Below are 26,380 nucleotides of genomic sequence, written 5' to 3'. Positions count from 1 at the left end.
AGCAGGCCTAGCCGTCCGCCAAGGGGTTGACTTCAGACTGACCAAGAGACTTTAAAAAAACTTAACGGCAGGAGGCAGAAGGATGTCCATATGAGAATGGCAGAAGCATGGAAAGAAACAGACAAGCAAGCTTGAGTGGCAGGAAACAAACAAATGCATATGATTCATTACAGAAGGGCCAAAGCCGGAACCCATTGGCTATTGGACTGATTGCGATTCAGCTTCTGGGGACAACGGTTAATGTTTCTGAGGTTCGGGTGTAGCCAACGGGTATCCGGGCCAAGATATCCTCTCCATTGCGACAGTCGTTGCAGTCGTTTGCAGTCCAGTTAGCAACTTGAGACGCCACAACTGACGTTGAGATTTGTGTCACAAGTACTCAGTTAACAATCAGTTAACAGTTTATTTTTTAGCTAACAGAATGCCAAATCGTCGTCACAGGCTAGCCAATGGGTTCCAAGGTTGCATTTAAGCCAATATGCTCCGCCTCTTTTGCTCTCCACACTGACTGAATACCCGCTTGCGACTAAAGCCTGCTCAAGCGTGATTGGTCAACAGTTCTCCGACTACAAGCGGAGGACCAGAACGCTTCCAGTACCAAAATCTTGTGCTGATATCTGTTTATAGAGATCACAGAGGGGCGCACTGAAAAAACAACAGCGTTAGTGTTTCAGATATTGAAAACAAGTGAACAATAATTATTTAAGGGCGGGAGTAGCAATATTTTGTTCCACCACCGCATAACAGAGGGAATTCACATGACGGACGCTTCACCGGAAGCTTTTACAGCTTTTAAAAGCACTGCTTGACCTTCATGCCTCAGCAGCTAGAGCAGGGGTGGGCAATTATTTTTCCCAGGGGGCCAAATGAGCAACTGAAAATATTTTGGAGGGCCGGGCCAAAATGCCGAACTCAATTATGCATAATATACATTTTATTTCTATATAAAAAGCAGTAAATGGCATTGTTTTGACCGCTGGTAAGAGTGTATGTTATTATTTGGCAAATAAAAGGTGAGGTTAGCTTTCAAAAATATCATTTATTCAAATAGAATTTCCAAAATGATAAACAAAATGTGAAACATTTGACTCATTTTCAGTCACATTAATAACAAAGGGCATTTTGAGTTTCATATACTATTGAAACAAGGATTTTCTTAGCTTTCTAAAGACATCACATCATCTTTGTAGCCAAAATAAACAAGACATGTCACTGAACTGTGTAACTGTGTAAAGAAAAGTGTCCCAGTTTTGTAGCCTTTTTTGACTTTACATGCCTATATTAAACATTTAATGTTTTCAGAACTGTGCAAAGTGTCCCATTTCACTTGTTATATTTCCACATTTTACTGTTCTTCAGTTCTTTTTTTTACTGTGCAGAAAAAAAGAAAAGGATCAAGTGTCCCATTTCACTTGTTATATAGCTTTGCTAGTAAATCCGTTGATGTCCGCGCTCGTTTCAGTCAAGTGTTTGTATTTCTCGGCATGTTTCGTCTCGTAATGCCGTTTCAGACTGTCCTCTTTAAACAGGCGACATGCTCCCCACAAACCAAACACACAGGTTTACCCTTGACTTCAGTAAAGAAACATTAGTAGTCCATATTTGTTTGAAAGTTCTGCTTTCGGCATCCACTTTCCTCTTTTTGGCATGAGCCGACATGTTCGCATTTTTCAGGGGTGACAAGGAAGGTAGACAGGTTGTCAATCACACGCATTTCACGTGCACAGTTGACGTGCACGATTGCGTGCACTGTGAGAATAAATGGGCTTCAAAATAAAAGCAATGCGGTTTTAGTCCACCCATAAGATAATTAGAAAATATGTTTTATTTTCTAATTATCATGTAATCTTTCGCGGGCCGGTCAGAAGGCCGTACAATGCCCAGGTCTGAGCTAGAGGAAGGGTCCATTGGAGCAATCAGAGCGAAAAAGCTCTGATTGGAGGGACACTAACACACTCACAACAACACTTTAGGCAATTCATGATGAAAGTCTCTAGGTGATAATGAAGCTATTAACAGCATCTTAATTTGTCAATTTACTTCTTTAGCCTGATGTCCTCACTGTGAAACAGTCACACACAGATTTGCTTATTGAGTTTAACTAGATGAAGGCGGCTGTAGACTAAAATTCTAGACAAAAATGTTGATAAAGGTCAAAACGTTATTTTCAAGTTTCCAGTGGTTGACAGATAGACGCGTGAAGTGCCTTTGGGGAGGGATAAGAGCGGGGAAAAGCACAGGGAGGAGGGCGTTGCCATAGAGACTAAGGATCTTTATGTTGCCCTAGGAACAGCAACAGATGCTGGAGTTAATGAGACGCTACATTGACAGCACACTTGCTGATGGTACGGATTCTGTCGATAGAGACACACACACACAACTATGAAATGGACACAAAATTCCCGGGCCAGACAACCTTCTGTGTGGAGTTTGCATGTTCTCCCCGTGTCAGTGTGGGTTCTCTCCGGGTTCTCCGGCTTCCTCCCACAGTCCAAAGACATGCAGCTAAGGTTCATTGAAGACTCTAAATTGCCCGTAAGTGTGGATGTGAGTGTGAATGGTTGTCTGTCTCCATATATCAGCCCTGCGACAGACTGGTGACCTGTCCAGGGTGTACCCTGCCTTCGCCCATTGACAGCTGAGATCGGCTCCAGCACCCCCGCGACCCTTAACTGGATAAGCGGTTACGGAAGATGGATGGATGGATGGACAAATAACAGTTATTTTACAAGCGTTTCATAGTAATTAATATCATCACCCAGTATCTCATTGTTACCTGCTAGTAGGATGTCCACAGTGTCTAAAATGTAATTGTTTGACAGAATCACCGACCAAGATTCTTTAGCAAGAACAGGCAGTAAGGGACTGTATCAGAGGTGAAGAAAAAACAATCTACCAACAAGAGCCTCAAAAGGCCAGAGGGCATCAGCAACATTTATTGGGAAAAAAATGAATTGTAGTTTTTGATTTATAGTTTTACAGAACAATGTTGTATGTCATCTCCAAAATCTCACTGTATACTTGGACCCATTCTTTTTTCAATTAATTTGTCCTGTTATATAAAAACACAACGTTGCTTTACACTGTTTCATCCCTGTTTACTTACAACTAGAGTCTAATGATCAAAGGAACAAACTGCCTTTAGGAAACAATATTCCTGGGGGACTAAGAACTTCTCCAGTTTATAACGATCTAACAGTTCCAAAGCTTTAGTATCTGGAAATGCTTACCCGTCATCTGGGGACCTTTTCACCAAGTTCTATGTAAATTATCTTGCTCCTGGATTTTCTTCTTTCTTGAGTCGTTGAACATTTTAACAACTTTTTATTTGATTTTATGTGTCCTTGTTCTTGCTTTAATCTCCACTGGCTTGTGAACCACTTGGAAGTTGTGCTTCAAACTTAAGTTGAGTAAAATGGTGTTTGTGTGCATCTTTTTCTACCAGCAGGAATGACCTTTAGGCAGCTGGTACTGTATGTTGTTATTTGATGTTGCCATGACAATAATGCAGTAAAGACTGTTGCTGCTGAGGTCCGTCTCTTCTTTTACAATTGGAAGTCTGAGGAAACAAATCGGAACACAAAGAAGCAGAAATCTCATGGAGCAATATAGGCAGTCGCTTAACAAAATGTGGCAACAGATACAAGAGGCACAGCTGCTGTCTAGGTTTTTGTGGTATTAGGTTTCTGTTAAGGGATTTTGCATATCACATATCTCAGCGGGAGGCCGTCAGTTGCAGCAAAGCCTCCACCATCTTAATTATGCAAAACAAGTAAACAAGACAGGCGCTGGTGCATTTCTATACCAGTCTGTGAAATATGGAGATGTCTTAAACCAACAGGCAGCAGGGTACCAAGATGAGAGAGGGGGAAGGAAGAAGAATGAAACATGGTTGGACTTAGTGCCATCAAAGAACAGTCAGAGCTGAGTTCTACACAATCAGACATTCTACATTGGAAATTGAAATTGCTGCCATGTATGTGTCAAATTATATTGAGAGTACTGCAGTGGCCCGTTGGCGGTGTGCAACTGACGGTTCGGAGCACGTGGCCGTTTGAAGAGCTTGGCCATTTTGGAACAGGTCGATTGCTTGGCTCACGGAATGGCTGCTTTCAGCATGGCCGCTCAGGGGGCATGGCTGCTCAGGGGCCGTTCGGACTGAGGGCTATTTTCGTTCGGGCGGATGGCTTGGTTCTTAGTTTTGTCTAGTCGGAGTGTGTTTTTCGGAAACGCCTGCCTGTTCGGAGGGGAACAATTTCTTGGCCCACGGAAGTGCTGCTTAAGGTGTTGACGAGAATCGCTCATCGCTTGTTGATGACAGGGAAGTATGGAAGAGCTCCATGGTAACGTTGGTATATCCAGGATCCAGCAGCAAAAGGGCTCTGCAAAAGCCCTTTTAATTATGTCTCATTTCCAAATTTGACACTGCACATCCTTGGGTCCCCAGCAATACACTCACCAAGTGTGAAGTAGATCTGATGGATGTTTTTTGAGGTTGCAAAGGACACAGAAAAGAACAAACAGAGATTCCTTGCTTTATAGTTGGATGTCTCGAGACCCTTTCACCATTTTCAGGTTGCTGTAAAAATTGAAAGCTGTATTTTAAAAAAGAAGAGCAGGGTGATAGATGGGATGACATGACTGAGCTGTCACTGGTATGAAAATAATCTTCCAGCAGCCTTCAGGAGAGCGAGCCGGGTGGAGTGATGGTAGAGCGCCTGGTGCTGCAGGTTTTGTTTTTTTCAACCTGCGACTGCCGGATGAGTGTCTGGCTGTGACACAGGTTGACTAATCCTTAAAATGGAATTGAAATGCCACCTGAGGCTTAATATGGAGCTGACTTTGTTTCACAAGCAGGGAACTGTCTTTGAAAAGTAACACTAAACAACAGGACCTGCAGGTTAGCAGTGACCTAGTCCCCCCCTCCCTTCTGACACACCACAGGGCTGAAGCACAATAACATAACAAAGGTTTCTGCCGGTTGGTGATTGAAAGGATCAGCGACGATTGGTTTATCCAACATCGATTTTAACCAACTCACTTTCAGAACTAAGTACTATGTTATAAAAAATAATCTGTAGAATCTGTGTCCCACATTGCATTCAGAGAGGTTTCTGATCAAGTGGCATGTACGCCTGCCGAGTCCCTTTAATCCGCACGAGTGACAAGTTAATTTGCATCTGATTCTCCATATGCCTGCACACAAAAACTTTGCTCTGAGCTCCATAAGAGGAGTTAACATTATGGATAGGCTTGTATTCAATGCCATTATGTTTACATTGGAGGCATGATTGAGGTTTTTTAATGAAGCTTCGAATGTTGGTCATATGACGTTATCAACCTATATGGGGTAAAATATGCGTTGGTGTTAGTGTGATTATGTAAATGTTATTTATGCTGTTAGATTGCTGGTAGACTGCTGTATTAATACAGATTGGAGCCTGTTGCTGCAAGTATAGTTTTTGGAAGGCTAAATGCCAACAAATATGGATTGATGCAGAATATTTCGTTAGATAAAAACATGTTGTGAGATAAGATAAACATGTTAAACAGAACATAATATTGTGGCACTGACAAACAGACTTTAAAAAGGGAGCCATTTTTTGAATAGAGGAGACATTGCTTTCATATTGATTTTCTTTTTTAAAGTTTAGATATTTTAAATCGAATGTTCACACTCTTCTATAAATGTTTATTGTGTAACTTTAACTGTATGGCTTGCAAAAAGCTCCGGCAGACACTGAGCTACGCCCCCGTCAATAAGATCTGACATCTCAGGTCACCACGATTGGACAATTTGAAAATAGAAGTGATTGACCAAGCCTAACTTAACACAAAAAATATCTCCCATGTAGTTCCTGTTAAAAAGATAATAAAGAGTTATATTTGTTTTTTCTCAGGTGGCTTAGATATGTTATAATACCTGGATATCATTTTCTGATTGTTTATTACTATGCACTAGCCCAATTTCCAGCTGCCCTCAATCATCACTTAAATACCAAAAACTACATAGTTAATTCTCTTTTTTTTAATTACCGGTATAATTAACTCCAGGATAGTAGTGGTATCAGGTATGGATGTCACATTTCCCATTTGTCGTTCTTGATTCTGTAGATAAATTTCTTCCTCCGCAGCATGGCTCCTCGTCCAATTAGCTTTTAGTTTTAGGAGCCGAGCCCAGCGCTCTGTGCCACTGTCCGAATGCGTGCCCTCTGGGATAATGAGGGTGACGGGAGGAGGAGTAGAAAGACTGTTGGTGGACAGGCAGAGCTTTTTGTTTTTTTGTGCGTCTGTGACAGAGAAAGAGACTGCCATGGGTGGAGTAGAGATGTCTATTTTGGCCAGGGGCGCCAGATTCATTCATTATGAATAATGAACTAAGGCAGCTGCTTCATAGGGAATAGTAGAGCCGATGGGTATTATGTCATTAATTAATGAAAATGAATGAGGCACCCTCTACTCTCTCAAGTAGTCACTATTTATGCAAATTTGAAATGATGACAATAAATAACACATTAACAGCTCCCGAGTGGACCGGCTGCTCAACGTTCATGGGCATCCAAGGGAGAACAGTATTATCTGAGCAACACTTCATATTCCTGTGACATTAATGTCAAACATCAGATATTAAAATCTCTTCTAATTAACTTCTAAGATTTGAAATCAAAACCCTTTGTCAGTCAGATTCTTTTGGCTAAAAGTTCAAGTTGAGGTCTTCTCTTGGGAAGTTAACCTTTTACAATAGTGCTGCCTATGTGTACTTTTAGTGTCTTACTTAACCTGAGTATTTTATGCTACTTTATAATTCAATTTTTCTACATTTGAGAGGGGAAATGTGCACATCTTACTCAACTAGGTTTGTGGTTAGCAGACAGCTTTAACTACCATACAAATAAAGATTTTAACACCCTATGATGAGTTTATAAAACACACTGCATTGTTAAAGATTATACCACTTTCACTCCATATTAAATTGGGAATTTGGGGGTCCAAATTGTATGCTACTGTAGTGAATAAGTAGTTACTAAAACATAAACCAGCACAAAGATGACAATAACACACAAACATTATGTTCTGGACAGACACATTGCAACCTAAAATCAGTTAAAAAATAACATTTGTATTTCCCACATAAAACAGCAAACTTTACACAGTACTCCTCCGTCCAGCACGGCGTGATAGGAAATGTGGGCCAGTCCTACACACATGCTTGCTAGATAGGAAGTATAGACCTACAAAAAACTCTACTATTTTGTTAAATAGGTGCCCATGATTGGAAGCCACTGGCCTGAACCACCTAACTGTATAAAGTAGTTCAAATAAACTCCAAACCAACCAGTTACAAGAGTGCTTATGCTTATGACACATTGATGCATCAGTTTTAACAAGCTTATAATGTCATATCAGTACTTTTTCAACCTTTTAATACTTTAAGTACATTTTGTCAGTTCCAAATTGAAAACACAACATTCAAAGTTGGCCCCTCCTCCCACGATCACTCAGAATAGCCTGCCCCAGATTCACTCTCGTTCCTCTCGAACCTTGCTATATTAGCGTTTTATTCGGCCTCTTGGCCTCAACTTCTTCTTGACCAATTAATCTCGCATTAGAGAGTTAACGTCATCTCTTTGTCTGCATGCGTATGTGCTATATATGTTGGTGTGCTTTTCAGTGTCCACTCTTATCTGTCCATCGTCCTGTCAAATTTAGCCCAATACATGTCGGTCTTCATCCATCAATCTTCTCTCTGTCACCAGACTGGTTTCCTAGGAACTACTTTCTTTCCTGATGACTGTAATTAACACAAAGGCACCACTGACTGGAACACACACTTGACCTGAGGCAAGAGGCAGAGTAGATTATGTAGCCTATTAATAACCCTCCCCCTCCTCACACACACACACACACACAGTTAGCCTTCAATTCCATCACCCATCCTTTCTCCATCAGCCCCTGATTCCTCAGACGATACCCCCACCCCTCCATCACCACCAAACATCCCCTCGAACCATTTTCCCCCCAACCTCCCACGTGGCTGGAGACCGGCACGCTGATGAGGAACCAGTTGTCATAGCAACAGGAGGCAGTTGCTTTGGCGACTAATGGGGAGAGGGGCTACGGAGGAAACAATGGATGTTGAGCGAGGATGGGGGTGTTGTGACGGGCTGCGAAGGAGATGCGGTTGAGCTATAAATAGACGTCACTAAAGACTCTGAATCCCTCCATCATCCATTCCTCCAACACCCCCTACTAAGATTACCCTCTGTCTCTCTCGCTCTCTCCACACCTGAGTTCACCACTCCTTCTCTCTCTCTCTTGCTCTCTTTGTACTTTCAGAGGTGAAGTACAAAAAAAAAGGTCTGTATTCAAGGCACTTTTTTAGCTGACTTGCTGTCTGGCAGTTTCAGATATACCACAGCTCATGAGTAACCTGCTTGGGAATGCATATTGGTAAAAGCATTGAAGTTTATTCTTTCCTGCAATATATATATTGCAACCGCGACCCTTAACAGGATAAGCGGTTAAGGATTATGAATGAATGAATGAAAGAATATATATATATATATATATATATATATATGACAATATGAGAAAAATATAGGAATTTTAACACATGTTGTGGTTACATTTTAAAGTTAAATGTATCAATCTAGTACACTTTGAGAGCAAAACGAAGAGCTTGTGCTCTTGTAAACAATATAATCATAAACACATTGGTTGTATAGATATGAATGATGATGACACCCAGAAAAGCATGGCAAACATAACGGGATCCCAGTGTTGTGGCGAACCATGCAAGTTTTCAAGCAGCAAAAAAATTGTAGCCTTTAGTTCATTTGCCGACATCACACCTCCTGCGATGTGACTGTTTAGCAAATCACCATGTTGATACTGCAACAATATATTGTGCAGCCGTACTGCTCCGGTCTATTAGGCACAGCACTTCTGTTGCCCAGTGGGATTATAGACACTTTGTGTTGTGCGCCTGTGCCTGTATGTTTGTGCGCCTTTGCCAGCCAACCACTCAGACAGGGTGAGGTCATCCACTTGGTGGGCTGTGTGTTTTTCCCCATGGGACTCTGGTGTCAGATTTTGACTTCAAGGGGCAAGCAGACAAAGATAGAAGAAAAAAGGGACAGATGTGACACAGAGACAGCGACAGTACACCCGCCTCGAGCATGTCTACCAACCTGCCAGGACGTCCACCTAACTACCCGTCTGTCCACAGCCGCCTGTCTGTCTGTGTGACTGTCTGACTGTGCAGGTGGGATGTGTTGAAGTGACAGTGACTGTGTGATCGGGGCTTTGTGAAGTGGACAGACGGACGGACGGACGGACGGGCTAGGGAAATGGAGCAGGTTGTAGCTGATGGGACTGTATGGTGATTTTGGTGGAGGCATGCTCTCCAACTGTGGTGGCAGGCTTCCCTTTAATGGTGTCCAAACATGTAGGCGTCGTCCGGAGCTGTTTGAGAGATTGATGGGTTGACTGAAGGAGGGAAGAAGCAGAAACAGAACTACAGTCACCTCCATCCTAGGTGTCCTGTCACGGCTGAGAATGTTCAATGGCCACGTTGTAAATGTGTATATACCTTCCTTTGAATCTAAAAACTTTATAATTTTTTCATGGTTTTACTTCACGCCGGGACACTGAATTCCCAAAAAGAGCAGAGATTCAGCGTTCTTTATTATGTTATTGCTTGTTTTGCCCTCACACCTGATAGAATAGTGAGATGTGCATGCACTACTTTGTATCATCCACCAAATGTTAAGCAAACTTTTGAAGAAGACCTGCTCAAACAGGCATCCCATGAAAAGAATAAAACAACAACCCAAAAACCCCAGATTAGCCCCAAAACAACAAGGGCTGCTGTCTGATTGTTACTGACACGCCCCCTGCTACGCATCTGCTCACACTTCCTTGAAGTTGGAGCTCACGGCGGGTCACCAAAATACCAAACCTGCGTGCACCGTAATGAAAAATGCCACATCCCTGGGGCAAAGTCCCGCCGTTCACTGTGCTCCGCCAAAACAACAACAATGGAGCTCTTATTTGTCCTACATGGAAAGCTGGAAAGCAAAATCCGACAGTGTGCATGAAAATAGACACATGGTACAAATGGTACAAAAGGGAAAATTGGGGGTTGATGCCACGACATTGTGAGAGCGATTTGTGAATGAAACTCATATTTTCGGCTCAACGAGATGATTCCAGTTTATCAGGTAAGAATAGAGATTATTTCTCTGTTGATATGATATAAAAACACTTAATAATGTGTATATATGAGAGAGCAGGGATCTTTGGATGACATTTACTTCTTTCTTTCTATAAAAATGGCATGATTTAATGTCAACTACTTCTGGAGTAATACTTTCTAAAGAAGAGGATGTATTTATTTGCTAGATTGAGTCCCATTTCATCACTCCTACATCATTTTTGATTACATATTAGTTAATGTGTTTTTTTTCTTGTAGTGTAGTTTGGTGAGATATCTATATTTGTTTGTTTTACAGTTTTGTCTATCGGCTGCCAGAGAGGGATTTACTTTTGCCTCCCCACCTTTGCCTTTTCCAATGCCAGCTTGGCATGACTCTTTTTTTTTTTCCAGTGGGAAAACGTTGGATGAAAACTAAACTCTTGTTCTTTTAGTATTTTATGTAAAAAATCTTCCTCTAGGTGTAAAGTACCATTTGCACTTGTGCTTTTGTGGAGTAAATCATTAGAACTCCAAGAGAACAGGATTGTTTGTAAGACCCTCTTTTAACAAGTTTTGGGGGAAAAGCTGTTTGAAGATTGGCAAAAAAACATAATTTTGCAGTTATTACAGCTCAGTTTGGTTTGAGATTGAAATTTGAACTAAATAAGTTAGGGTTATGATGAAGGTAGGGTTTGATTGTTGATTTTTTCATTTAATGGCAATTTAAAGACACATCCATGTGTGCATTGATGTAGCATTCATTCTACTTCATTGAAAATCAGTTAATCTGCTCCAAACCACCACTGAATCCTCAAGTGAGGCAAAAAACAAACTTGTCAGAGTTTCTTGTTTGTCAGAGCAAAAAGCAAGATGCAGCTGACAGTAGCATTGTACCCTTCGGCCCTCGATCTCGTCCTGTCATGATGTCAGGAGGTGATGTGTGTATCCATACCAAATCTATACTCCAACTTTCCTGTTTACCCTCAATTCCTGCGTCCTTTGTTTCCCTTTCTTCACCCACTTTGACCCCGTCGTAACTTTCTTCTACACCTTCTGCCTACTCCTTCAAGACTCTGATCACTCCTTCCTTCACATACATCCTCATTCTACGTATTATCCTTGTTTCTGTCTCTCGCCTTATCTGGCTGCCCTGATCATTTCTATCTTTTACTCCCAACCTTCATCCTTACTTACACACATAGTCCTCATCCCTATTCTCCCCTTCCTGTCTCCCTCTTTCTGCCCTCATCTGTCTGCATCCCTCACCCCCTGTCCTTGTTTGCCTGTCTGCCTGTTAAAAACCATTGTGTTCTGCCAACGTTCAGCCTTCAGTCCAAACCGACAACCACAAGAACGCCTGTAACCCCGAGCTGTTTTGACTGGCACTGGACTCACAAACGTAGACACACACATACAAAGCTCAGCCCAGGACAACAGGCCCATCTCCAACCCTTACTTTCCAATCACATACTGACCTTTGCCTAAAATGCATGCTGGGTAGCCTTTGACGATCCCTCCATATGTCTTTGAGGGTTTATGTATATTGAACACAGTATATATAAAGATGGACGACATGACAGCTCCCCGAAAGTGAAGCAGATACATCTTTATCGGCCCCTGGTGGCTAGCTGCAGTATATAGGTCATAAAGCTATAGCGCTGATGAATGTTCAAGTGTTAAATTTTTTCTGATAAGGTTGGTTTAAACAGTTATTTGATGCTATAAAAGGGGTGTGACGTCATGATTGAAAGCTGTGATTGACAGCTGCTCCGAGTAAAGAAGCCACGGAGTAGGAGGCTGTCGAAATTTACGTAAAGTAGGAACATCAATAGGAGATTTAAACTTTTACTTTCCATATCTGTTTCAAAGATAGACTACGTATTATACAGTCTATGGTTCATACAGTCACCAACTGTGTTGCTAGCTACGTTAACATTACCACTGACAGGGAGCTGGCCGGTTATCCGGCGCTGTAAGACTACAGTGTGTTTATATCAGTGTCAGCAGACTTACACATAATGTTTCCATATTACGTATCACCAGTCTGTGTAATAAAATGTGTTAATTTGATGCTAAATGTATTCATGCCAGCATTGTGCTAACAGCAGTTTAGTTTAGCAACTAGGTAGCTCCTACGCTAACTGGCTGTCGTCGTGCTCGCGATTGAGTCCGATTGGAACTCGGGGAGAACCCGTGTGGAGACCCGTTGTCATTCTTTATATATAGTCTATGATACTGACATGTATTCAGTGTGCTCACCGATTTTTTTTTTTAAATTGACACCATCTGAAATGCAAAAAATACATTATGTTTTTAATTGTATTCAGTCTCAGTCCAGGTTATTTTAAAAGCTTGTCTGAAATGATCAAATGAAGGTATTTTTATAATAAATATTAACAAGGTACTTTTGGTTTTACGTTGCAGGTCATTGTTACCCAGCACCTGAAAGATTTTGTTGATGTGCATTATGAGTCGTCTTACTAAAGTGCGTACTTGAAAGAAATTAACTTAATATCTCTGATATAGCACTGTTTAAAAAACATCCCTGCTTTACTCTGCAGTTAAGGCAAATAAAGGCCCCAGCCGCTATTGGACAATGTATGGTTGGATTATTCTCGAGCTTTTGCTGTATGAAGCAGACAGTTTGAAGTTGTCACAGTTTTGGTGCGATCAGCAAGAGCGAATAACAGAAACGGAGCTGAAAGTGTTTCTGTGCAACATGCCTAGCTGGGTTCCTGTTAATGCTGAAAGGCTCGACTCAGAGTGTTCGTCTGAGTTAGCCTGGATTGTGTGTGGGGCTGTATCATTGCATGTATGAGCATGTCTGTCTTTCATCAATGTTTCTTACATGCTACGTGGCAAAATGATTATTGAGTGGATACACTGTGAGTGTTAATGTGTGAGAACATGTTTCTGTGTATTTCGCATAGCCTCTAAGTTTGATTATCCAAGTGTGTGCATAGGAGCGTGGTAGAACGGGGGGTGGTAATGGAGTGTGATTTGCCACATGTGACCAGATGGAGTCTGACAGACAACAAGGTCTCTTTACCAGAGGCTTTACTCTTCATCCTCTTCTTCTTCTTCTCTCTCATACTGAGCACTAAGATCAGAAAGGCTGGGAGATGTATTTATTGTCTTGCACATAAACACATGCTTAGGTAGACTATTTTGCTAAGACTCATGCAAGCTTACAATAACATTCACATATTCCCACTCCATTTAGTCTTCCTAACTCTGCTATTGCTTTCCCCCATTTGATTTCTCCCCCTCTCTTTCTTGCTATCTCATACAAGAGATACATGATAGTCAGAAATCAATAGCATTGCTCCAGAGGGCATGGATGTGATGTGTGGAACGGTATGGTTTGGAAAAGACTTGAATTCAAATCCACTCTCCCCCCCCGAAGCGCCAGCTTTAGCCCTCATTCAATTCTCCCCAAGGGGGGGAGACCGAGCTCTGTGTGTGTGTGTGTGTGTGTGTGTGTGTGTGTGTGTGTGTGTGTGTGTGTGTGTGTGTGTGTGTGTGTGTGTGTGTGTGTGTGTGTGTGTGTGTGTGTGTGTGTGTGTGTGTACGTTGTACTTTTTTACCACAAGACAGAATGAGAGAAAGAAAGGGATTGAGGGGAGAAAAAAATGTGGAGTGAAAGAGAAAACTAGAGGGGAGGGGGCTTTACTCACTCCACCACAGTGGGTGGGATCTGGGAACTGGCATCAGCCAATTGGCAGCTGCAACTGGGTCACATGAGTACTGTAATTATCAGTGAGTGAACCAGAGAAAGAGAGAGAGAGAGAGAGAAAGGGGAGGGGACGAGGGAGAGATCTGTACATCCAGTTCACCCTCAGTGTGTGTTTGAGTTCATAGCAGAGGCACGGCACGAGAGACTCAACGCAACACACACACAGAGCCACCTGAGTGGCTGGACGAAGAGCAACAACGGCACAAGGCAACAAAGGAAAGAGAGAGAAAAGGGACGAGAAGTGTTGAAGATCAACTTTGGACACCTGAGACTGAGACAAAGACGGACTGTGAAACAAAGAAAAGGGGGGAGAACTAAAATAGAAAGGAGAGACAGCATGTCTTCTCTCTCCAATCAGCAGCCTGGCTCTCCTTTCTCGGAGTACAGCGAGCTGTGTAAGGTGCCATCACTAACGCCCACTGTGCCGGCTCCGAGCTGGGATTGGCAGCCCCCAACGGGCATGGACATGGGCACCCCAAGGGGCCTGGTGGTAGGTGGTGGGACTCTGGCATCGACCGGACTCACAGACGAGGACAAGCTGTGCTTCTTCGAGCAGCCGGGCAGGGGCAGCGTGGTGGCGGAGCTGAAGGTGCCAAGCAGGGTTGGGGGCATGTCTCGAAGCACCTCGCTGGGTAACGCATCACTGGGCAGCGCAGGAGAAAGCCCAGACAGCCCTCTGTCCTCCTCCCCATCCCCTTCCCCAGCTTCCTCAGGCAGACTACCCTCAGCCCTGGGATGTGGGGGTACCAGCAGGGTGTCTCTGCCACCAGTTCCTGGATCCCCAGCCAGGCATATGGATCTGTCATCACCCACTAGTGCCATGCCTCCACACTCAATGGGTGCCTCACTGATGGACGCATCTCTATTAGATGGAGACTTGCCCTCAGAGCCATGGAACAACCCGACTTTTGCTGAATCCAGCCCAAAAGTGGCAATGCCCCAGGTGGCCCCGAACTACTGCGTCATTGGAGTTGTCAACGACAACAACTTGGTGAAGGCAGACAAGGTTGTGGCTGGAGCTGGGGCAACCCTGGGGGCCCAACAATTATCTGATGACTCTTCAGGGGACAACAGCGAGGAAGAAGAGATAGAAGAAGAGGATGTGGAGTTTGAGCCCTGTTTTATGGGGCGGGCTGAGCAGCAGAGGAAGGCTATGCGACGCGCAATGTCCGAATGTTCCCACCTGTCAGTACCAACCAGTCTAGAGCTGCCTGATAAATACCCAAGTGGAGATGAGGCTGGAATGGATCAGCTGGTGTCACCAATGGGCGGTCCGCGTCGCTCACCTCACTCCATGCAGCGCTCACTGACCGTCGCAGAAGATCAGTCCCAGACCCCGCAACCCACTCTCTCAGCAGCGGGCGCCACACACAGCGACCTGCGGCAAGCCCCACCTGAACCCCAACCCTGCCTCTCCCCATTCCCGCTGCTGAAAGACTGCAATGCTGGCTTCCCTCTGTCACCACTAGAGGCCCCAGTTCAGGACTTTAAGGTGGAGAAGGAGCCAGGTGGCATTGTGCTTTCAGTACCCCTCAGCCCGAAGGGGTTCGGCGGCATGGATACCAGCTCTTTTCTGCCAGTGGACTCGGACACTGAAGTGGAAACTGGTCGCAAATCTGACACGGCTAAAGATGCCGACTTCCTCTGCATTGAAGCAGACGCTAAACTAAACACTGGTGAAGGCGTAGACTTTGGAGCTGGCAACAAATCGTCATGGGACATTGGTGGTGACCTTGCCTCTGGTGGCTATACCAACCTCGGCTCGAACTCCAGTACTAACCCTTTCATCACAGGGGATGGTAGGTGGAGGTCAAGTTTGCCCCCCCATTGTAACTATGCTTGTTCACCAACTGTCAAAGTCTGACTGGCAAACATGCTGATATGGAGAATTTGTAATTTGTAGGTTGTGCTTTTACTGCCAAGAGCTCTGCTTGAAGGATGCAGGATAGTGCTATGTATGACTGCTGTGAAAAGTTTTGCGAATATGTAAAACATGAATTGATAGATCAAACAGAAAGAAAACGTCTTTAAAAACAATCCCGGCACAAGGCACAGCAAAGGATAAAACTGAAATCTTAAGACATACGATGTCACCTTACTTTAAAAGCGTGGTGGCCATCCAACAATGTAATCCAGAGGGTTTGGTGTTGAAGAGTTAAAGTGGGTGTTGTCTTCTGTTTGGTGGCTTTGTGAGCTACAGTGAGGCACAAACAGCAAGGACATCTTGCCTCCAACAATTCCAGGGATTCATTATTTAAAATATTTCAGTTGCATAGAAGCGTGTAGATAGTGGTTTATGCCGAAGGCAGCGATTGTTCAGTCATTGTTCAAACGCTTCATTTATTGACCGTCGGGTTCAGACCAAACTTGGTTTTCTGCTCTTGCAAAGCTTGCAAAAAGGCTTGGGGTTAGGAATAGCTGCAGAGGCAGACTGAGAGGCGGAGTGTCAGACAGCGAGAGAGACAGCGAGTGAAAGAGAAAGAATGAAAAGCTGAGAGAGGTCGACAGAAACAGAAGCCCCCACCCTCCCCACGGGCTACTTGACATTCCGCAACAGTAGTATCTGTCTCGTTGTGTTGGTCAAACACCGCGTGCCAATTCTAGACACAGATCAGCGACAAACTGTACAAAGCGTGTGACAATTCAAAGTGTGTTAATACCGGGACAACGGGTATATTGTCTTAGTTTATTGCATTTGTGAACACAGGTGGCTGTCTTCTTGTGTCTGTTCATGTGCATGCAAATGTTTGTTGCAGCTCCATAAGCTTGCAGCTTGAGGTCATATAGTAGCTGACTCTCCAGCTGATGTTTAGATACAGGGTCAGGGTAACACAGCTCATTATAGCTGATGGAAGCTTTGTCTTTGTCCAACCTTATTTCCCATCATACCGCACGCTTCCATAATTTTCTGTCAGTCTGAAAGGCCATCTCTTTCTGGCTCGCATTCTGTCTTCCTGTTGAGCACCAAATGCTCATTAGATTCTTGGTAAAGACAGGCAGAGCCAAGATGGCTGAATGCGGGTCACGGTCACGTCAAACGATGACCAAAATGGGGTCACCGACTGGGAAGCTCGGCCCGGCACGGTGGAGCTTTTGACAACGAACATCTTTCTTTCACGTTGTGTCCGTCTCCTGCTTTTTTCTCTCTTCTCTTTTTGTCCTTCTCTTTGTTACCTTCGTTCCCTCCTTGCTCACAAGCCATGGTGTTTTTTTCGCCTCCCGCCACAAACCCGTGCGTGGAAGAAGTTGCAAGCATGGCTACGGGAGTATTAAAGGGGCAATGGTCTTTGTTTTCTGACCCCCTGAAGTCTTAACAAGAGCAAGGCAGAGTCATCGAGCCACGGGCTGTGTGTTGTATTCATGCATCTATTTGCTTTCTTACCAAGGTCATGGGAGTGTTTCTGTTGCTCCTGTTGTTGTGTTAAAACCTCTTATATCCACACTGGATAAGGCTTAAGCACATGCTTTGGAGTAAGATTTCCACAAACAGCTGCAAATGTGAAGTATGCTATAGCTTTGTCTTAGCTCCATCTCTCTAGAGAGGTTGTGGGAAACAATGATAAGCAGATTTGAAAAAGAAGAAAGAGCGTTGGGTGGGATAAAAAAAAAGGGAAACAAAGAAAACGGAGGGAGAGATAGAGATGAATGTACTATGAAGGAAAACAGGAAGTAAAGGTTTAGGGTGACCCCACACTCTGACAGATAAGGAAGGCATAAATCAAAGATGGGATGATCAAGAGAAGAAAGATTTTAAAAAGAGAGAGGAGAAAATAGGTTATAAAATGATTTCTGTCTCACAATATTTCCTCGTTTGAGGCTGATTTTCAGACGCCTTCACTCTCAGAATTGTGACAATTGTCACATTGTGTTCCATTGGGAGAAAATAATTGAAGGTTCTCTCCGGAGTTGGCCCTGTGTTCCGCTGTAGTAAGTGACTCTGGGGGCGGTGTGCATGTGTTTGCTCTTGCTGATGCTTGTCAGCACTGTGTGCACTTTTGTTTGCATAATTGTTTGTTTGTCTTTGTGTGTGCGTATTATTTGTTTTTGTGTGATTTGCATTCATGCTTATGCATCCGTATATTCAGATGTCTTAAACACAAAAAAGTGTGTATATTTGTGCCTTTGGGTATATTTTTAATCCTTGGTCACACCTCTTCGTATTCAAACTCAATCAAACTAGAATATATAGACTTCACACACATACTACTGGAATGAGCAAAACTTTTTTCCAGTGACAGCAGTTAATGTTTACTGAGTATGAACCCTCATAAATCCATTCAGAACTCAAGTAAAAAGTATGTACTTCAACCACATTTCTTGCCACATAAAAATTGCCATTTGAGTTTTTCTCGAGTATCAAAAGTTAGCCAGTTAATTCTTGCCTTGTTTAAACAACTTCACTACAGACTTTATTATTACATTATTTTTTTTGAGTTTACAGACTTCTGCCACTCATACAGTGACTGAGCTGCCAGTTAGTCTTTATTAGACAGCCAAACAGAGGGCCTAACACTTCAGATTAACCCACAAAGTCCACTCTCCACTCTGTTGCCACTTCACAACCACTTCAGAGCCTCCACTGGGTTTGACGTGCTACCAAAGGGCAGTGATGGAGAGTATAGCTTTCACTTCACAGAAGGTGCTGTTGTCAAGGCTGACAAAATCCACTCAGCCAGAGAGCGTTAAGTGTTATTCTGTAATCCACTTGAGGAGCCAAATGAAGGCCTGATGAAGGATGGAAATGTCAGTTGATGAGAAATCCATTTTAACCTCTTTTATTTGCTTTATATTCCTTATGGAACATGATGCTCCTTTTCAATTGCCTTTCACTTAAGTAGCTTCACCAGTTAGGGAAACAACCTTCATGAACTAAAAGCTGAAAAGACCAGTGTAGATTCTCCCACAAAGAAGCTAAGACATTCTTTAGTCTATGCATATGTATGTCATGCAAATGCTTAAACACCAGTTTAAAAATCTAATACATGCCCTTTTTTAACCTCCATTTCTAAAATAATCTAAACATGAGACAGCTTAAAGTTTTTTTATGGAAGAGCAGAGTCTGCAATTTTTACCATATTAATAGGAAAGGAAAAAAAATACTTGAGTTGAGGTGGTGCTCTTCAGGAGAGCCGAGGCTTAACAGCCCCAAATGAGCCGTAAGTGTTATCATTATGCTAATGAAAGCTTTAATTGAACTGGCTCGCTGCACCCAGATGCTCATTGTTCTCTGCTGTCCTGAGGCATATATTATACCAGGCAACCCTGCAGAAGCTCCAACAGCTCTGCTAATGCAGCAGGTTGAGATCCTGATAAAACGGAGGTCTGAAGGTTTGTCTGGACCGAATGCAAAGCCACTTACAGAGGTGTGGATGCTGTAATGTATACTGCCATGGCTGCACTTTGGGAGGTATTACTGAGGTCATTCTTGACCTGCATTGTACGAGCATGTTCTCATGTGATTGATGCTTTCCATCACAAGCCCTATCAATAATGAATGTCCCTCTCTAGGGAGGTGAATGATTGCTTTTTTTTTCTTTCTTTCTCTGCTTGTTGCCTGATAGTCCGACCACAGTAATATCTGTGATTCACTCCGGTCCCATTGCTCCCGGGTTTAAGGGCTGTCTTCATCATATTTTTTTTGCTAGAATTTGCTGGTCAAAGGGTGGGGAAAATAACTATATCAATGTTGTGAAAAATAAAGAGAAAGAATGAATAATGGAAGTTTCAGTCTGCAGTAATGACATCTCTATCAGGATATAAACGGTGACCAAATCTGTTCTTAATAACAGGATGAAGAAAATACAAAAGTGGAAGGGGTATGGAAGCCCTGAAAGGGAATTGAGAATTTGTTTTACAGAGATCCATATTTTTAAAGTCTGATGTCCAGTGTTTATGGCTTAAGAACAGGTGAACTACAGTTTTGCCAGGAACATTTTTAAAAAGTAAAACATTTTTCCTCTGTGAAAACGGTCAAACATTTTTTGGTTTGCGTAAAAGTCTATGAAAAAATGACTCTACTTCTCACTTGAATTATTCCCTCAATAAACATTGTGAACATGAGTTTAAGGTCTCAATCGTTAGTTTCTAGTCTCTACGCTTTAGGGCGGGGCTTTTGTGATTGATAGGTTGGTACCAAGGCCTTACCTTGTCAGGGTGTTTTACCTGTTTTCGTCTTACAACTTTAACCCTTTCACAGTGTGTTTTCACTTCTTGAAAGTTAATTTTAACATTTTGGTCAGCTGAAAATGTCTTAGTTAGCATTCGGCTGACCTGGCTCCCTCACATGTCATTTCTGGTTGCAAGAAACAAAATGGCAACTTCCAAAATCATCATCTCATAAACCAAAGGGGGTGTCAGGGTTACTACGTCTACTTCTTACATACAGTCTATGGTTGGGAGACACCTCCTGTTGTTGGCTTAAATCAAGCAAATTTATCACGGAGCTTATCGAAGGCTCTGACACATATCATATCTCTGCTGTAAAAAGTGGACCAAGTTGATCTCCCGAGTCTCTCATTGTTTAAATTTTAGAAAATGAAGGCCTTCTTTGTTTATTTCGTTTGCTCCCATTTATCTTGTTCCCTGTCCTTTGTCTTGTCACACCGCTGTCTCACTTTATTTAGGTCAGTTTTTTTTTTTCTTCTTGTAAATAGTCACCTATTAGTGTTGACTCGGTTTGGTCTGATGTCTGTCACCTTTCCAGGTCTGGGGTCGCTGTACGTTACGTAAGCTAACAATGTCATTTCATTCCACTCAAAGGTTTACGCTCCAATTCCCTTGTCTTATGCCCTCCTTTCCTACGTCTGTTGTCGTCCCTCTATCTCTTTCAGTCCCTTGGGCTTTCAAAGGTCATTACTGGCATGTTACCATTTTTCAAAGTAGCTATAAAACAGAAGGTAAAATAACAAAAGAACAACAAAACAGATGATTAAGGGAATGTGTATCCATTCCTTTTGTGTGTCCTCTATATACTACTTACTGCTTGCTCTCTTTCTGTCTGCCCACTCACCTTTTTATCTGCTGATCAATATTTCCCACACTGACTCTCAAGCATTAGCTCTTTCTTTTATCGTCCTCTGATGACATTTCTCCGATAAGTCTGCCAAATACAACAGGGAACATGTAAGGCCACAGAAGTGAGTGTGAGTGAGAATCCAATCTTGATTTGTTTTCTTTATAATAAACATTTGACCTGCAGTCAGTTCAAGAATAGGTGAAGAGTTAACGTGACAATGAAACGCCTTGCACAGATTTCAGTGTTTTATGCCCAATGCGTAGGCCCTGACTCAAGAATTCATATGCTAATTATCGCAAACTCACAAAAATCTCTAGTAGGATAAAATGATGAAATGATGACATTTGTAAACCGTCACTTCACTGGTTGGGGGAGGTTCTCTTTATTTGTCTCTTGTCCTGTTTGGTACAGTGGTAAATGAAGCGTGGAAGAGAAATCAGAGCCTATCAGTGTCATGAAGATGAAGAAGCTTCACGAGGTTAAAGGATCAAGGTGTATGCCGCTGTTCTAAAAACAATAGAATGTAGGTTATGTAGTTTGGCTGTTGATTTGACCCACTTATCAACACCTTCAGCAGTTGGAGCAGCAGCAGTGGCTGTGACACACAGCTCACAACCCTGTCTCATACAAAATTTGCATATATAAATCACAAATAAATATAAATTAGGTATGTTATTTATCTAACTTAAGTCCCGTTTGCAACATAACGTTAAAATAAGTCAGCGTTGACTTTTGGTCTCAAACAGGACACAAACGGTCTCCTGGGTGAAAGTACGGTGTTTGCTTGACCCGCCCATCCACCCTGACCTTCTCCCTATGCTGACTTTTTTTTGAAACGTCAAAAACAAACGTAATTCGGGAGAAAATGCATTTCCGATGAAACGTAATGGACAATGTAGATTTGTTGTTTTGTTTCGGGGACTAGGCTGGGAGCTCATGGAGACTGAGATACTTCTTCTCAAAGTCATAACTCTTTTCAATATCGTGCTTCCTGTTAACATCCCCACAAAGCCTCCGGATTATGGGAACTGTGGTTTCAAAACCTAGAGGATGATTATCCCCCAAATGGAAGTACTGTAAAGAATAACAACAGTAGTGACACATCCAATAATATGAACATGTTGGATGTTGCACTATCCATATTAACTGAAGCTCAGAATGTACCATCAAATTGTTGTACAACTTTAGTTAAACACTTCTTCAACACAAACACAAACTGGGGGCTTGAGCCCTGTCCTTCTTTAACCTTTAACACACATGATACACTGTAATTTTATCTATAATTTTATATTCATTTTAAACGTGGACATCAGAGAATCCAGCTCCTAAACTTGAACACAGCTGGAGCAAGTAACGCTGACTGTATGACCCCATTGTTAGGTCATCATCACCCGTGGACAGAGGATGCACATTTTTCATTCAGTGAGTCAGCACAAGAGAAATCTCTCCTTTTGGCTTGTTTATATTGCACAATATTTTGGTTTGGCAGGGCGTCACAAAGAACCAGGTCTTAAATACTCCACTTCTTTTACTATCTCGGGGCTCCAAGTATTGCATTGGCTCTGCTGAATTCTTCCGTACTCTGTGTCGATCAGCGTTATTTTTTTCCCTTCAAGAAAAACTACACTATCCAATCAATAGGCTGAAGAGTATTGATTTTTCTCAAACTTGGTACAACATTTGTAGTATTTTCATCAGCTAGTTTTCATCCTGCTTGATGATCTGGAGGATTTCATACAGACATTAGCACCTTTATCTTCATGTGATACTATTGATGCCAGTATCAGTCCAAAGAACCCGGAAATTGAAATTAACTATAGGTACTTATTCAAGCAAGGTTGCAATCATTGATAACATTCTTTGCGTTGCAAACGCGACGCACATGCAACCAAAAATTTGTCAAGTGAGACACAACATTTTCATTGGTTGCATTTAGCAGGGCTTTCTCTGAATGTGTATGTGTGTAGGGTTATTTATTTTACCCAGCCGCCTTCTACGAGGAGTTTGGTATTCTTTTTAGTTTTGTCCATGTAGGAGGAGCTAGGTTTCACTGACAATTACGCTGTCAAACGACATTAAAGGATGTCGATGTGAATAAAGCGTAGCACATGTGCTGTATTGTGCCCGTATGGATATTGCTTAAGTGAACCGTGAAGGAGCGCAGGAAACAAACTTGTGTACTTTCCTACTGAAGGTCAGGACATTTTGCTCTCAAGTGCTTTTAGATCAAATGTACATGCTATTTTTTTCAGGGGAAAAAATCACTGTATCGTTTCACTTATTTGGCCACATGACCAGAGTTGGAGGAATTTTTGGGCTAAAACGCCCAGCACACAGTATAAGCAGCATTGCATAGAGTATAGACAAACGTCTAACAAATCATTCAATATATGATGATCACAATCTGTTTAGCTGAGCACAGAATGCTTTTTGTTTAGGAGCTTGATGCAGAGACGCAAGGGTATATTCACTAGAATTAGAAGGCAGAAGTCACAAGTCATTACTGCAGAAGAAAAAACAACTTTTTGAAGCCACTTTTTTTTGTGGTTGTGTGTGAATGTCTGTGAACTGCTTCCAAAAACTGTGTGTTGTTGAATTGAAAAAAAGAGGCCTTTTATTTATCCAACATATTGGACCGTTGCACCGTTTTTTTCTAATTTAAATCAATTGTCTTTCCAGTAAAATCCGACAAGATGGACAAGGCAGAGAAGAAGGAGGAGAAGCCGGAGGACAACGTGAAGAACCTGGACATGTTTGACCCTCTGTTTGATAGAGCTGAGCAGAAGGGCGTAAAAGTGGAATACGCAATCAGTGAGACTTCAGCCAAGGTGGAGAAGCAGATTGAGATGGAGAAAGAAAAACAGACGGAGACACAGAAAGAGAAGGATAAGGAGGCAGAGAGGGAGAAGGAGAAAGAGGCAGAGAGGGAGAAAGAGAAGGAGAAAGAGATGAAGGATGCAGGAAAAGTTATAGCGGAGAAAGAGACCAACAAAGTGAAGGTGACGGAGCAACAGACAGAAAAGGTGCCGGAAAAGAAGGAGACAGAAAAAGAGAAAGAGAAAGTTGAGTCACTTCAGCAGAAGGAGGAAAAAGAGGATAAAATGAACAAGGTAGAAGAATCACAGGATAAATTGGCAAATAAAGAGAAAGTAGAAAAAGTGGAGACGACTGAAGTAGAGAGCAAAGTGAAGATAACAGAGGATTTAGGAAAAGTGGAAAAAAATGAAAAGTCCACAGTGCAAAACAAAACGGAGAACACTGAGAAGCTTGAGAAAACAGAGATGAAGGATGACAAAGAGCAGCACACGGACAAAGCAGAGAAGACTCCAGAGCAACAGCCGACACCCGTCAAGCTAGATACCACTTCTGACGTGCTGGAGAAGAAGACCGAGACGGAGACAAAGAGAACACCAGAGGTGGAGGACTCCAAGAAAGAGAAGGTGGACGCCGACAAAGTCAAGGTGATGGAGAAAGATGACGAGGCGGAAAAAGAGCCCAAGAAGCCGGTGGAGAAACCAACGCCGAAGAGCGATAAGGAAGAGAAGCAGGACAAAGCGCAGGCCAATAAAAAGATCGTGGAGAAAAAGGATGACAAGAAGGATAAGGTTGCAAAAGCCGACGGAGGAGAGAAGGCCAAGAAAGCAAAACCTGCAACCAATGGAAGCAGTGCACCGCTGAGCAGGGACCTGGCAAGCCCAGACAAGAAGACAAAGGTAGGAGATGTTGTAAGCTATAGGGATGGGATGTTTCTCCTGCACGCTGACACACTGATAGGATCCATAGACTCTGTACTGATAACAAACATGGGTCAGACTTTGTCATTAGTGTAATATTATGTGTTATAACATAAGTCATTACACAGACTCATGCCCATTTACAACCTCAAAATCCAGGTAAGTTAATAGGTTTTTAATTTTTTATTGCAAGCAGTATTGTAGGACCAGTTTTAGTGTGATTTTTGTAAAGGGACACTGTGAGGTACGGCCTAGTGTGAGCTTCAATAGACCATCAACATCTGACACCTCGTACAGCTCTTCCTCCAGGTCATGGATGGATTGCCTACCAGGCAAAAGACCAAGGGCCCAAACTGTCAGGGGCCCTCTTGGCTTTCACTTACAAAATGTTACTCAAAGAGGCACATACCAAGAGACTCAAAATTACCACAAAAGGAGAACAAGATACCTTAACAACCATAAAGAGACACAACGCAACTACAAAGAGATTCAAAAAGACTCCATAAAAACACAAAATGACAACAAAGAGACTCAAAACAACCTCAAAGAGACACAAAATGACAGCAAAGAGACTAAAATCAACCACAAAAACACAAAAAAATGACTTAAAAAAAGGGAATCAACCACAAAAAGAGACAAAACAACAACAAAAAGACTCAAAACAACCACAAAGACGGACAAAATGACAACAAAGAGACTCAAACAACCACAACAAAACAAAATTACAACAAAAAGACACAAAAATCTCAAAGAGACACAAAATTACCCAAAAGAAAAGCATCATACCAACCACAAAGTGGCACAAAACAACTACAAAGAAATTGCCACAAAGAAACAACTTTAGACATCACCTTGATCAAGGGAATATAGCTGAAATAACTTGGGTAATGATACACTGTTCGATTTTGAGGCTGAGGCCATTGAAGGCCATTCTTCACACATGCTACTAAAGGTTCTGCTACTGCTTTCTTTATGCTGACTGTATATGTAGATTACAAAAACTCCATGTTCACAGCTATTTCAAGTCATGGATGTTTATTAACATTAAAGAATAGAAGCCATGCTTATAATTATTTTACTATATTTTAGGGTCATTATGTGTCAAATCAGGTGACGGTTACATTTTACATTTTGTGCAAATCGTATGTATATGCTATTTGAGACCAAAAATTAGGTTATGCAAAATATTTTGGCAGAATTTTAAGACTTTTAGGCAAGAAGATGTTTCTAGGGTTCAGTATCTCCAGACACATAGTTACTCCTGCAATTACATGTGGTAGGGGTACAGTCAAAGTGGTGTACAACAGATCAAAATCATTTAAAGGCCTAAATGTACAGATGTTATATTTTTCATTACTGGAAAGAAAAAGAAAGTGCAAAATACGTGGATTTTGGGCCCCAGGCATTCAACCAAAGTATATACATATGGACGTTTCAATGTCCTGCTAAGAACCCAATTTCAATTGCTGTAACAAAAACAGAATCCGAGATATGGCAAGTATTAGGAGCCAAGGATGCAATTCGTGGACTTACTCCATTTGGTGTGTTGTGTGAGCAAGATATGAGGCTGACTATACTAAACTGAGTCTGAGGCAAAAAACTATGCAATTATTAAAATGTAATCATAATATTTGACAGAACTTATTGTTTTGCTCTCAAACAGCATATTCATAAGGTTTGCACAGAATCTTAAACGT

At 42.2% G+C, this 26,380-nt stretch overlaps 1 protein-coding gene across 3 annotated transcripts in view; it reads left to right on the top strand.

Moving 5' to 3' along the window:
- LOC129110538 (microtubule-associated protein 4) overlaps nucleotides 1–26,380 on the top strand; it is a 105,257-nt gene that overhangs the window by 60,796 nt on the left and 18,081 nt on the right. For all 3 annotated transcript variants that reach the window (XM_054622627.1, XM_054622628.1, XM_054622626.1), the window contains one exon: nucleotides 23,629–24,662. In XM_054622627.1, the coding sequence (XP_054478602.1) occupies nucleotides 23,629–24,662 (1,034 nt within the window). The remainder of the gene's footprint in view (nucleotides 1–23,628; nucleotides 24,663–26,380) is intronic.

The sequence above is a fragment of the Anoplopoma fimbria genome, chromosome 21 (assembly GCF_027596085.1).
Source record: "Anoplopoma fimbria isolate UVic2021 breed Golden Eagle Sablefish chromosome 21, Afim_UVic_2022, whole genome shotgun sequence".
Classification (NCBI taxonomy): Eukaryota; Metazoa; Chordata; class Actinopteri; order Perciformes; family Anoplopomatidae; genus Anoplopoma; species Anoplopoma fimbria.
The sequence above is the reverse complement of the archived record's forward strand: the minus strand, read 5'-3'. Positions and strand labels throughout refer to the sequence as shown.